A 14,328-nucleotide genomic window follows, 5' to 3' on the forward strand; every position below is an offset into this window, starting at 1 on the left:
CAGGGAGGATATGAAAAGTGGCAGGCTAGCCTTCTTAGACTGTGAGATTTCCATCAGTAATGGGGGACATCTAAAAGCTAATGTGTACCGGAAACTTACGCATATGGATCAGTATTTAAGGTTTGACTCTCATCATCCACTGGAGCATAAACTGGGTGTCATCAGGACGCTACAACACAGAGCGTAAACATAGTTATCCCAACTGGACTTTTGTCAAAGCTGGGAAGGCACCAAAAGAAAGCTCCAGCCGAGAAGGACAACCGCTGACTAAGCAAAAACCTGTAGTGATCCCGTATGTGTCGGAACAATTGCATTTTTTCTAAGCACCATGTCTCTGTGGCTTTTAAACCCCAAAACACGCTTCGCCAAAAATTGGTCCATCCCAAGGATTGGGTCCCTCGACACAAACAGAGTAACATAGTGTACACTGTTAAGTGCCAGGAGGATTGCCAGGATTTATACATAGGGGAAACCAAACAACCTCTGGCGAAGCGGATGGCACAACACAGAAGAGCTGCCTCGTCAGGCCAGGACTCTGCAGTAGGTCCTGACTCTCCCAGGACCTACAGGCCAGTGGAGTGGACACTCTTTCAATGATGAGGATGTATACATCCTGGACAGGGACGAACGCTGGTTTGAGAGCGGAGTCAAGGAGGCCATTTACATGAAAAGGGAAAGACCATCGCTGAATCGAGGAGGGGGCCTAAGGGTACATCTTTCACCATCTTACAATGCTGTGTTTGCAGCCATTCCCCAACTCTCTGTGAATGGTACTCGTAGCCATTGATCAGTGGTTGTTGATCAATGGTCATGAGAATTTGCATAATTATGATGAAGGTGACCTCCCAGCCCATTGTTCCTTCAGTGGGCTGGTTTCAGTCATTATGCAAATGTACTATTTATAACACTGGGGAAACCTGCAGTCAGCTGAGACTGAAGAAGTCACTTGGATGAGTGACGAAACGTTTCTCCCACTGAAAACGCTACGTCCAGATGAACAGAATCAACTTTTGGAGACTTTCTTAAGTGTCTGCAACTGTGACTGTTACAAGATCCTGTTCAGGGAGGTAGCTGTGCTCTGTTCTTAGAGCCACTAGCCTTTATCCTATATTCTTCCAGTATTGCTCTGTCTCCAGCCTTGAGGTTCTTCTCATATTGTTGTCCTACCACAGAGTACACCTTGGATGGTTCAGTAGTGTACAGCTGATTTATTCCCTTGCCTTCTATCTCTCTGGTATACCTCTTCAAGTGGCTGCCCAATGCTGTGAGTGTTTGCTTGGCAGTGTCCAAGGCCTCAGGTATAGAAAGCTTGCTGTACATCTTAGGTATGACTTTCTTCATCACAGCTTTCTGCAGATCCGATTATTGATTAACTTCCTTCCATACTGCTTTGATCTTTGCCACTAGTACTCCATGGGTGTACTGCTTCTTCTGGCTGATCATTTTATAGCCAAGCATCTCACGATCACTGCTGCCGTAGTGTCGTAGTGTTGGTTTTCGATGATCGTCACAACAGGGATTGTAAGTAATGCTGCATTCATGTCTTCTACTAGAACTTCAAAGGGTACTTCATGTTGGGGGCAGGAATAGCTCAGTAGGTAGCGTGGTCGCCTCATAGTCGGAAGGTCAGAGGTTCGAATCCACTGAACGGCTACCCTGAGGTACCCCTGAGTAGGGTATCATCCTTACACACTGCTCCCCGGGCACCTGATTAGTGGCTGCCCACTGCTTCACTGAATAAATGGGTTAAATGCAGAGAGAGTAATTTCCCCACAGGGATCAATAAAGTATACATTATTATTATGTTGTCTTGGAAAACGGCCACGGAGGTTCCAGGTTCAACTCCCAGGCTGTAGGAGATTTAGGGTAGGTGAATGACCTGAACCAGTTTTTCAGCAGGTTTGACCAGACACTCATCCCTCCTCCAGCCCAATCACTTCTTCTGCAAATGCCCTATTTTTGACCAGTGCCTGCTTTTCTTCCATGACTGCACACCTCTCAGTCCTCAACTTCAAAATACTCACAGCTCCCCTACCACTATCCTTTCAACACTTCATGTAAGGAACAAGCTGGAGAAGACCAAATGGTAAATGGCCTGTATTTGTATAGCGCTTTTCTAGTCCCTAAGGACCCCAAAGCGCTTTACACAACCAGTCATCCACCCATTCACACACACACACATTCACACACTGGTGATGGCAAGCTACATTGTAGCCACAGCCACCCTGGGGTGCACTGACAGAGGCGAGGCTGCCAGACACAGGCGCCATCGGGCCTATAGGCAACGGATGAAGTGTCTTGCCCAAGGACACAACGACCGAGACTGTCCAAGCCAGGGCTCGAACCGGCCTTCCGATTACAAGGTGAACTCCCAACTCTTGAGCCACGATCGCCCTAATCAAGATGCGAAATGCTGCAGGTCCGAATCACATCAGCCCCAGGCTCCTGAGGTACTGCATAGACCAACTGTGTGGCATCATGGGATACATTTTCAACATTAGCCTGAAGCTAGGGTAAGTACCACGGGTGTGAAAGACCTGTGTGGTACAGCCTAGCATCGGGGTGGATGATGCCATCATCTATCTCCTGCACTGAGCTTTGACCCACCTGGAGAAGACTGGAAGCACTGTGAGGACACCATCCAGCATGGACTTCTGAGGGACATACTGGGGCTGTCAGGAGCAGACCACTTACTGTCCCAGTTGATACTGGACTCACTGGCTGCCCACAGTATGTGAGGACACAGGGCTGTATCTCTGACAGCCTGGTCTGCAGTACGGGGTGCCCTGCAAAGAACTGTGCTAGCATGATTCCTGTTCACTCTCTACACTCCAGACTTCTCCATCAACCGTCTAGGCTGCCATCTAAAAAAGTTCCCTGAGGACTCATCACAGATGAGTCAAGCAGTGTACAGACAGTGGATTCAGGATTTTGTGGACAGGTGCCGGCGGAACCATCTCCTGATCAATACGAGGAAAATCAAGGAGCTAGTAGTAAATTTCCACAGAGGCAGACCCTGATGCCCCCTTGACTCAGTGTAGGTTGTAGGAGACGAAAGAAGTTACTGTTGGAGCATTTCAATGATCACAAAAAAGACAGGAAAAACTAGAGGCTGCATGTAGAAGGACATATCCATAGACTTTTAACTGTACATTGCAGCAAGAAGTAAGATTCAATTATTTAATTTCAATTATATATACATTGGGGCAAAAAAGTATTTAGTCAGCCACCAATTGTGCAAGTTCCCCCACTTAAAATGATGACAGAGGTCAGTAATTTGCACCAGAGGTACACTTCAACTGTGAGAGACAGAATGTGAAAAAAAAATCCATGAATTCACATGGTAGGATTTGTAAAGAATTTATTCGTAAATTAGGGTGGAAAATAAGTATTTGGTCACCTCAAACAAGGAAAATCTCTGGCTCTCACAGACCTGTAACGTCTTCTGTAAGAAGCTTTTCTGTCCCCCACTCGTTACCTGTATGAATGGCATCTGTTTGAACTCATCATCTGTATAAAAGACACCTGTCCACAGCCTCAAACAGTCAGACTCCAAACTCCGCCATGGCCAAGACCAAAGAGCTTTCGAAGGACACCAGGAAAAGTATTGTAGACCTGCACCAGACTGGGAAGAGTGAATCTACAATAGGCAAGCAGCTTGGTGTGAAAAAATCAATTGTGGGACCAATCATCAGAAAATGGAAGACATACAAGACCACTGATAATCTCCCTCGATCTGGGGCTCCACGCAAGATCTCATCCCGTGGGGTCAAAATGATCATGAGAACGGTGAGCAAAGATCCCAGAACCACACGGGGGGACCTGGTGAATGACCTGCAGAGAGCTGGGACCAAAGTAACAAAGGTCACCATCAGTAACACACTACAACGGCAGGGAATCAAATCCCGCAGTGCCAGACGTGTTCCGCTGCTGAAGCCAGTGCATGTCCAGGCCCGTCTGAAGTTTGCCAGAGAGCACATGGATGATAAGGCAGAGGATTGGGAGAATGTCATGTGGTCAGATGAAACCAAAGTAGAACTTTTTGGTATAAACTCAACTCGTCGTGTTTGGAGGAAGAAGAATACTGAGTTGCATCCCAAGAACACCATACCTACTGTGAAGCATGGGGGTGGAAACATCATGCTATGGGGCTGTTTTTCTGCCAAGGGAACAGGACGACTGATCCGTGTTAAGGACAGAATGAATGGGGCCATGTATCGTGAGATTTTGAGCCAAAACCTCCTTCCATCAGTGAGAACTTTGAAGATGAAACGAGGCTGGGTCTTCCAACATGACAATGATCCAAAACACACCGCCCGGGCAACAAAGGAGTGGCTCCGTAAGAAGCATTTGAAAGTCCTGGAGTGGCCTAGCCAGTCTCCAGACCTCAACCCCATAGAAAATCTGTGGCGGGAGTTGAAAGTCCGTGTTGCTCGGCGACAGCCCCAAAACATCACTGCTCTCGAGAAGATCTGCATGGAGGAATGGGCCAAAATACCAGCTACTGTGTGTGCAAACCTGGTAAAGACCTATAGTAAACGTTTGACCTCTGTTATTGCTATCAAAGGTTATGTTACAAAGTATCGAGTTGTATTTTTGTTATTGACCAAATACTTATTTTCCACCCTGATTTTGTCACGGTTCTGGGTCCGTTGGACCCAGTATTCTGAGTTTATTGTGTTTTGATTTAAGTTTGCATCAGGGATTGTGTTCTTGTTCTCTTGTCGTGTTGTGGTGATGATTATGTCTATTATTAGAGTTCCATGTTTCTGTTTATCTGGGTTTAAGATGTGGGTTTAGTTTCATATGTCATTTCCTGTCTGTCTCTCGATGTCGAGCCTGCGTGTGATGTTTTATTGTGAAGGTCTGCGTCTCATGTGAGTGTGTTCAGTTTTACCCCGGTCTCATCTTACTGATTGTTCCCAGCTGTGTCCACCACCTGTGTGTAATTCCCATGTTTCTCTGTGTGTATTTAAGTCGTGTCCTCCGTCATTGTAGTTGCTGGTCCGTCTGTGTATCTACCATGTCGCACCCGTGTGTTCTCCCTGCTGTCCATCGTCATTCTCCTCTGCTCGTTCTCATTCAGGTTTGTGCTTTGTAGTTTAGTTGTTTTCCCAGTATAGTTTAGATTGAGCTCCATTTGCTGTTTGTCCTTATTTTGTGCTCAATAAACCACCCTCACTTCTCCACTACTGCCTGCGTTTGGATCCTCCTTCATTTCCTCCACACGGCTCCTCTCACTCGCCGTGACAGATTTACGAATAAATTCTTTACAAATCCTACCATGTGGATTCATGGATTTTTTTTTTCACATTCTGTCTCTCACAGTTGAAGTGTACCTCTGGTGCAAATTACTGACCTCTGTCATCATTTTAGGTGGGGGAACTTGCACAATCGGTGGCTGACTAAATACTTTTTTGCCCCACTGTGTGCATGTACGTACATATATATATATATATATATATATATATATATATATGAATGAAGCAATTGGCCTGTCTCCAGTAATTTCACCAAACCAAACTGCACAGAGGATAAGTGGATGTTTTTCTATGTAAAAGTGTGTCCTCACAGTCTCACGGTCCAGTTGCTTGTTGACCTTGATGACTCCACTGAGTGGGTCAATGAGGAACTGGTTGTGTCTGTCTCCACTGACAATGGAGTAGAAGACGGCTCCATTCAGCTGACTGTCCACATCATCTGCTTTCAGCTGTAAATACACACACACATACACAAACACACACTGAGTACATATTTGGTTGGGTAACAATTGCAGTGCTGTCTGTAGTGAGGTTTCTATAATACACTGAAGAATAAGTCTGCGACCAGAGCTTTTCACATAGATATTTCTACCCTTTTCAATTTTTGATGTGCTGTAATGGATCTGAAAGTTGCTAATGTTTAAAGTGTAAGACAATATGGAAAAGATGAGGCTTTTGTAACTTAAACTCTTGAAAGAATTGTGTATCAGCTATATGATGATTGCAGAGGAACAGTTTATTTTTGTTTTAGTCCTGATTTAAACTTGTCCTCAACGTATCCTTGCATGGCTTCTGACAGTGGACTCATCTTTGTGTTTGTCCTGCTAGCCCTCAGTGTAGTATTCACTGCAGTTAATCATAACATTTTGCTAAAGACTACAATATACCTTCAGCAATAAAAGAAATACATAGTACTTGTTTTAATCATTTCTGATAGATTCAGTTGGTAAATTTAATGAGTATTTCTCAGACAAACAGTTAATCATGGTGTTCAACAGGGTTCTGTGCAAGGATCGATAGTTTTCTTATTACCTTATTTAATACTATCAGAAAACACCACATACATGTAAGTTGCTATTCAATTATACCCAGTTATCTTTATAAATTCATCTATAAATCCCAGATGGCACAAAAAAAAACTACAAGGATGCTCTAAGGCCATAAAGGTCTTAATGATGTTTAACTCTGGACACTGAAATTAGGACAAAACTGAAATTATCATATTTGGCATCTAGAATTCTCAGAAAGAGTGCCTAACCAGATACTTACAGTAAATGGCATTACCATGGCATCTTGTACTGCTTGAGGAAGCCTGTAGTCGTTTTGACCAATAAAGTGTCCTTTAAATGATAATAATAATAATAATAATAATAATAATAATAATAATAATAATAATAATAATAATAATAATTAAGACTGACTTCTTTCATGAGCACCATAATGCCAAAATCAGAAACATGTGTCAGAGGATGTTTCTGGTTTATAAATTCTAGGCTGGACTATTCAACTTCCTTGTCACTAGGGTGTCCAAAAATTTCACCGGGTGAAAAAAGATTATAAGATTAGAACACTGATTATGACCTTTCCATGGAAAGGTGACTGGACTCACAGACCAAAATGCAACAATAGCCTGGTCTGGCTTCGAAACATTTTAGGGGGTTAGATATTTTATTTGAGTGACAAGAAGATAAGTGGTGCAATATTGGGCATGGTTCTATGAAGTAGCATTTCTATGGCCCAAATATGGGATTCATAGCTGCTGGAATGCAGTCATATTACTTCTCGTGTTAATTTGTTGCACATTCAATAATCAATTGTACAATGCCTGCTAGCCCAGTATTCCACTGTTATATTACTTCTGAATTTACATCTGTCTGCATGAACAGAACATTATCAGCCTTTCAAAAGGATGTCAACTGTTCCACCAGAGGCAATATAATACTAGACCTGATAGGGTTTAAAGCGTCAGGTTGACAACCAGGATAGAGGCCAAATGAAGTTAAAAAAAATTGTTAAAAGGTTTAATACAGGCTGTCTGTCCAGAACATTCCTCTGCACTGTCTAACAGGCACTGGCACAATGTCGCTCTCTCTGTACTGTCTGGCAGGTGTTCCAGTCAACAACAATGACACTACCACTACCACTAGTTGAGCAGCTTAAGACAAGTTGCTTGCATCGACAGCACCATTTCCTCCACATCTGTCTCATCATCAGCTACAAACAGTGCATCTTTCATGCCGTTGAATGCTCAACAATAAAACAATGCTAATCCACCATACCGTTACTGACAGCAGGTTGGACTTCCTTTGAAGGGTCCAAGGTGCATGTGGAGGATGTGGACTGAAAGATGGTCAGAAACAGCAAGGTTCAGGCATTTCAGATTGGAAGTGGCAGTGTTGGTGGAGAAAACTAGATCCAGCGTGTTACCTATTATGAGTGTTTTAATGTCACCCTGGCTGTGCCAACACAGCTCCAGGTTATCTTCATCTACCGCCCCCATAAAGTTTGTACTGTGGTCATGTCATAGTTGTCTGAGATTTTCACCTCTCTTTGCTCTTTGTCTCCAGCCTCACTCCTAATTGGTGACTTAAACATTTACTGTATGTCGACTCCAGTAGGTCTTTGTCCGCCAATGACACTTCTGTGACTTCTGGACTCTCTCTTTCACATAGTATATTAAAAGGATCATCAGTTACCTCTGAGTTAGGTGGGACTTTTTATGTCTTTGCACGGTTTTCGTAAGTGCATGCGCGAGGTCAAAAATTGGCTCGCAGGTAACTCTCTCATCCTAAATGACAGGAAAACTGAAATCATCGTGTTTGACAGTAGTATTCCTCGTGGCCAACTCTGTGGTGCCTCTGGTTCCTTTGATAGTTTCCTCACCGACACTCTTAGTGACCTGGGGGGGGGGGGGTTTGGATAGCTCTTTTAATCTCAACAAACAAGTGTCTTCTGTTGTCAAAACTTGCTTCCATCAATTGCGTCTTATTAGCAAGGCCAGACATTATGTCCCGCATAGAGACCTGGAAAAGCTTATCCACGCCTTTGTGAAATTTAGGTTGGATTATTGCAACTCCCTTTACTTTGGTCTTAACTCTACTCTTCTCCATAGACTGCAAATTGTTCAGAATGCGGCCGCTCGTCTCCTTACTGGTAGTGGGCGGCGTGTCTCTATCACCCCTGTCCTTGCCGACTTGCATTGGCTTCCCGTTAAGTATCGCATTCAATTCAAAATCCTGCTGCTCACCTTACAAGTTATTAACAATATAGCGCCAAGTAAGATCATCTTCTCAGTCACTTTTGGTACAGCCGAGATCCCGGCTGAAGACTATAGAGGTGACCGAGCGTTTGCCTTGGCTGCACCCGTTCTATGGAATAACATCCCCATTGTTATCCACGAGTCTGATTCCATTCAATCCTTCAAATTGTGGTTAAAAACCCACTTATTTAGCCTCGCCTTTTCTACCATTTAATGCTTGTTTGTTAGTTAGTTTAATGCTTATTTCTATCTTCGGTCTATTCTTAACTATTTTAATCATTTTTTACATTTTTGACTGTTTTATCCTTTACACATATTGTCATTTTATGCTTTTATATGCATTTCTTTTGCTTCTGTGTTTTTAATGCCATTTAACCTGCTAGCATGTTTGGTACTTTGCCATAGCTTTCATCCTTCCCTGTTACTTCATCTTACCCTCTTGTTAAGCACTTTCGTACACCACTGGTTTTTAAATGTGCTATATAAATAAAGTTTGTTGCTATTGTTGTTGTTGTTGTTGTCACACGCTGGATCTAGTTATCTCCTCCGACACTACCACTTCCAATCTGAAGTGCTTGAACCTTGCTGTTTCTGACTATCTTGGTGTGTACTTTTCTGTTATTGTTCCTGTACCTAGGCTGCGCACTTAATGTACCATTGCATACCATACAGGAAGTTTAAGGCTGTCAGTACATTGGCCCTGAACAATCTGATCGCAAACCACTTGGCTTCAGACCCACCCATCAACATGGTTGACACACTTGTTAACCATTATAATGCGGCCATATCTAGCAGCCTCAACTGTCTTGTCCCCCATAAAACTCGGGCCGCCTCTTTTACCTTCCCTGCCTCGTGGTTCACCTCGCATCTCTGTGACCTAAAGACCACTGGCCACCGACTTGAGAGGCTCTACAAAAGGTCTGATCTCACTGTCCACCTTGAGGCATATAAAGACCATGTGAGGTCCTATTAAGCAGCTCTCTCAGGCCAAGACTCATTATTACTCTTCCCTCACTCACCAACAGCAAAATCATCCCAGATTGGTGTTCTCCACCATCAACCAACTACTTCACCCCATTAATCCACCTCTCTTTTCAGGTGCCACTGACCTCTGCAATAAGTTTTTGGACTTTTTCCAAGAAAAAATAACTCCATTCATCAATAGCTTCTGGCACCTGCACATCAATTTCAGGACGGCATTCCCCGTAGCACATCTAACTCCATGCTACTTCTCCTCTTTTTCGTCTGTGAATTATTCCCAGGTCACCAAGTGGGTCTTTCAGTCCACATCCTCTACATGCACCCTGGACCCCATGCAGACAACATTGGTCAGAGCATGTCTACCTGCTCTGTGCCCTCTTACAGTTGACATCAACTGTTCGCTGGAGTCAGGAGTGGTACCCTCCAGCTTCAAGCCACCTCAGTGACTCCTATCAAGGTGTCCAGGGCAGTGACAGTTTGCATTACCTTGAACAGTTTATTGGAGTTAAACCCAGAGATTTGGTAAGAAGTTGCCAGCACATAAATCCTCAGGAAGCCTACAGTGAGGCCAGAAGTTTGCTGTTTAATCATTATAGTAAAGAAATGAGAAGTGCAACTGCCAACATGAACCAAGCATTCAACTAGCCACACATTAAACCAGATGATGGAAAGGCTCTTCGTAGCTATTCCCTGTTTCTCAGTGGTTGTAACAAGACATCAGTCACCTACAAAAGATTGAGAACTCCACTAATCTCAGAGTTATTGTGTCGAAGCTGCCATATAAAATGAGAGAAATGTGCAGTTCTGCCTTTGACATTCAAGAAACAAGTAGAAGGAGAGTAAAGTGTACAGATCTGATCAGATTCATAAACAGACAAGCGAAAACAGCTGCAGATCCTTTGTTTGGCACCATTAAGGATGCTGATGAAGCAAAATCATATGTAAATGTGAGAATGAACAGAGCACCCTGGCCAAAGGGAAGCAGATTTGCAGTGTATCACAAGGTGCAAATGAAAAGCCACCTTAAATTAGCAAAAACTCCTCTTTTCATACTAGTAGTGGCTTCCAAAAGCCATGTATATACTGTATATGTGTATATACAGTATATACTATACGATATTCTATACTGTGAAAAACAGCGTCCTTTCACAGAATGTCAAAATGTCAAAATCATTAGATAAATACAGAAAAAATCAAACAGGTAATGAGTATGGATGTTACAGAAGTGCATTAAAATCCACTAAACAAGCTCATCTCTCACTATTCAGAGTGGGAACGTCTCAAAAGGGCAGTTTTCTGGCTGATGACGTTTGAACAGCTGCTTTGTGGCTTCCAGTCGGCATTAGAGCGAGATGGCTGACTAAACCTGAACTCCTGATAGTAGAGCAGAATTTCCCCCTAAAATTCAAATAAATACTTGATTTGACAACTTCTCTTTTAAACAGTATGTCTGGGAGTACAAAGACGGTAGTCTCAGCACAAGAAGAAGAGCATGCTAGCATGAATATTAAGTACGCGTTACAGTAAGTACGTTTTTATTGTGGTAAAGAGCACGGTAACTAGTTATTATGCCAAAATCAGGAATGCGTTAATAGTTACTGGGATTTAGATAGGGTCGTTATTTGTTACTTCGTGTGGTGGCTATCGCGGAGCTTTCACAGATTCTGTAACATTAGCAAGTGGTGGAGGCCAGCAGGTGGATGAGGGAAAGTACAAGGCGGCCCGAGGCGGACGCCGTCTGAGTGTCAGGTGAACTGAACTTCAGGTAAGAAGTTATGAACTGCAGTCTATCTGGGTCAGATATAAACCAAGTTTAGGTGTAGTTTATTTTCATTATGCTGACTTTTTCGTACTGGGTGCTAGCTAGCATGACGGCGTTTCTATACAGGCTGGGTGGGTGCTATGATGTTATAGTGAACTTTATTTTCTTCATAAGGTTAATTATTAGAGTTGCCAACCATCCCCTAAAAAACGGAATCGTCTCGTATTCAGAGAAAATATTTCGTATTGAGGTGAAAAGGAATGCAGTTTGTCCCGTACTTCAGCTACAATAAAAAAGACACAAAGCTGGAGTTATTCGGCGTCTTTACGCTGCAGCTGCCTCTTCTTCTCTCATTCTCACCCCCTTCCTCTCCTGTTGCTACTTCAATTATTAAACTGATCAATGATCAACTGATCGTCTTTTCTGTCGGAAGTCCCGTCTCTCTTGTTTGTTTATCTCCCACTTTGCGCCAGAAAGAGGAAACCAGCAGATGTCGCGCTAAACAACGGCAGCACGTTTAAGCTTGATCAGCTGTTGTTAGAATTTATTTAATATTACTTTCTAGTATCAGCTGATGTTTGCTGGAGCCACAGCTGTAAAGCTGCTGGTCATGATATCGGTTTGGTTATCTGGTGAGAGGGAAACATGAAGATGAAACCAGGAGATGTCCTTACTGAATCATCAGAGCTGTGATGGAGAAACAGGTTTAACTTTTAGGTGACATGAATGAGTTGAAGGCAAGTTATGAACTGCTTCTGAGAGACAAATAACATAGCTGTGCGTGTTCATGGAGCTTGCATTTTCACCTGCTGGACATCACTACCTGACAAGTTATACTTGCGCCTATACTCTGAGACCTGTGTCTCTGAGTGGGAGACCTGATATCACATTAACGTGTATCCTTGTATTAACAAACATGCCATATTGGCCCAGTTTATTTTTCTTATCATAGTTGTGAGAAGACCATAAATAGCATTTGGATTTTCTGTTGTACAGTTCATTTGCTGTTATGGAGTTCTTGTTATGGATAAAAAGGGTCCTTTTTTTGTTTCAAAATAGCTGATAACTATTCGCTGATAGCTGCCAACATATGTGAACAAATATAATACACACTATATAGAACAACTTTATAGTAACTGTTGATATAGAGCGTTATTAAATTTATTGCTAATGCAATCATATGGCACATTGACTTTTGAGGAAATTTTAGGTGGCACTCGTTATCAGAAAGGTTGCCTACCCCTGCTGTAATGTAATCGGCCTACAAATGCAGCCTCCGAAGGATGCAGCCCCTAAATTTGGACACAGCTACGATACCAGAGACTGCTTCTTCTTCTTTAGCGTTCATTGGCAGCCTGCATCCTTGTACATGCATTGCTGCCATCTTCCGTTTCAGTGCGTTATTACACTCTTCAATCCTACTACTTATTCCTGTGTCTTTCAGGATCTTACAAAACTTCAAACGACGTGTCAACTATTAAATTAGTCTAGTTGCAATTAGTGACTAGTCGACTACTTCAGACATACATGCAGCGAAAACCTGACTAATTCTTTAAACGTACCTGAACAATAGGCTCGCCAACAGTGGCATCCTCTGACACCACTGCAGTGTAGACACTGCGGCTAAACATGGGTGGATTGTCATTTACATCTGTTAGGTCTATGTTCACAGTAGTAACGGCACTCAAAGAGGGCGTGCCACCATCACGAGCCTCTACTGTCAGGAAGTAATCTCTGCAGGTCTCATAATCAAGAGGCTGGGCAACTAAAATGGCACCTGAATAAGAGAAAGGGAAAGGGGAAGAGAAGATAATTATAGACATTTGTAATGGGTTGGAATTTCAAAATGTTAACAAACTGGGAGATTATAAATTGCTTTACTAATCATATTGACTCCTTAAAGCAATAAGCGAAATTTGCCTTTTCACACAACACTTCATTTATTTTATTCTATACCTACAATCGATAACGAATCACTCTTACACACCTCCAAATGCACTGACCAGTTGGAGGTCTTGTGCGGATTGTGAGAGGCTGGGAAATGCCTTATAGAGATTGGATCACCTGCTCTACTTTCTGAGCTCATATTGTTGCTATAAATACTTACCATCATTATATAGTTTATACAGCCTTCTATTTAAAATCCTTAAATAGAAGGCATTTAAACATTTGGTAAATTCTAGAAGGACATGTGTACCATAATTAAGTATTTTTTATCCATCCCTTTCTGCCACGTATCCAAGTTTGGGTCACAGGGGGCAGCAGTCTAAATATAGAAGTCCCTTACCCCGGCCAACTCTTCCAACTTCCACATCAAGTCACTTCCAAGCCAGCTGACAGATCATTTGTCTCCAGTAAGCCCTGGGTTAGGGTAACCCTAAGTAGGACATGCCTGAAACACACCACCTACCAGGTGTCAATGAGGCATTCTTATGCTCAAACCAGCTCAACTGGCTCCTTTCGAAATGGAGGAGCGGTGGCTTACATAAAGTCATTCTCGAATCACCTCCTTTAGTTTTGGGTAGATCAACCACGTTTTTCATGATCATCCTCACCCAATGAGCCAAGATCTTGAATGGAGCTCCAGACCAAGGGCAATGGCAAGGAAAAATAATTGAATTGATAATGAAAAATATTACAAGATAAAGAAGATGAAGATAAAGAAGATTAAAAAATATTTGAAATATGCAACCATATGTTCTGGACACTCGGGTAAAGAGAGGGGCTGAGCTGTCAACTGATCACCACCTGGTGGTGAGCTGGATCAGGTGGCGGGGGAGGACGCTGGACAGACCTGGTGCACCTAAACGCGTAGTGAGGGTGTGCTGGGAACGTCTAGCAGAAGCCCCAGTCCACGATATCTTCAACGCACACCTCCGGCAGAGCTTCAACAGCATTCCGAGGGAGACTGGGGACATTGAGTCCGAATGGACCATGTTCAGTGTCTCCATTGCCGAAGCTGCTGCATTTAGCTGCGGCCGCAAGGTGGTTGGTGCCTGCCGTGGTGGTAATCCCCGAACCAAATGGTGGACACCAGAGGTGAAGGGAGCCACCAGGCTGAAGAA

General features: G+C 43.1%; 1 protein-coding gene across 4 annotated transcripts in view; it reads right to left on the reverse strand.

The window, feature by feature from the left end:
* Positions 1-14,328, reverse strand: part of fat3a (FAT atypical cadherin 3a) — a 179,253-nt gene that overhangs the window by 34,420 nt on the left and 130,505 nt on the right. For all 4 annotated transcript variants that reach the window (XM_085479106.1, XM_085479105.1, XM_085479104.1 and 1 more), the window contains exons 16-17: positions 12,826-13,040; positions 5,573-5,710 (exon numbers count right to left, since the gene is read on the reverse strand). In XM_085479106.1, coding sequence (XP_085335232.1) covers positions 5,573-5,710; positions 12,826-13,040 — 353 coding nt within the window. The remainder of the gene's footprint in view (positions 1-5,572; positions 5,711-12,825; positions 13,041-14,328) is intronic.

This window comes from Copadichromis virginalis, linkage group LG14 (genome assembly GCF_057382275.1).
Source record: "Copadichromis virginalis isolate Kocher_CV1m ecotype Utaka linkage group LG14, C_Virginalis_male_GT1.1, whole genome shotgun sequence".
NCBI classification, from domain to species: Eukaryota; Metazoa; Chordata; class Actinopteri; order Cichliformes; family Cichlidae; genus Copadichromis; species Copadichromis virginalis.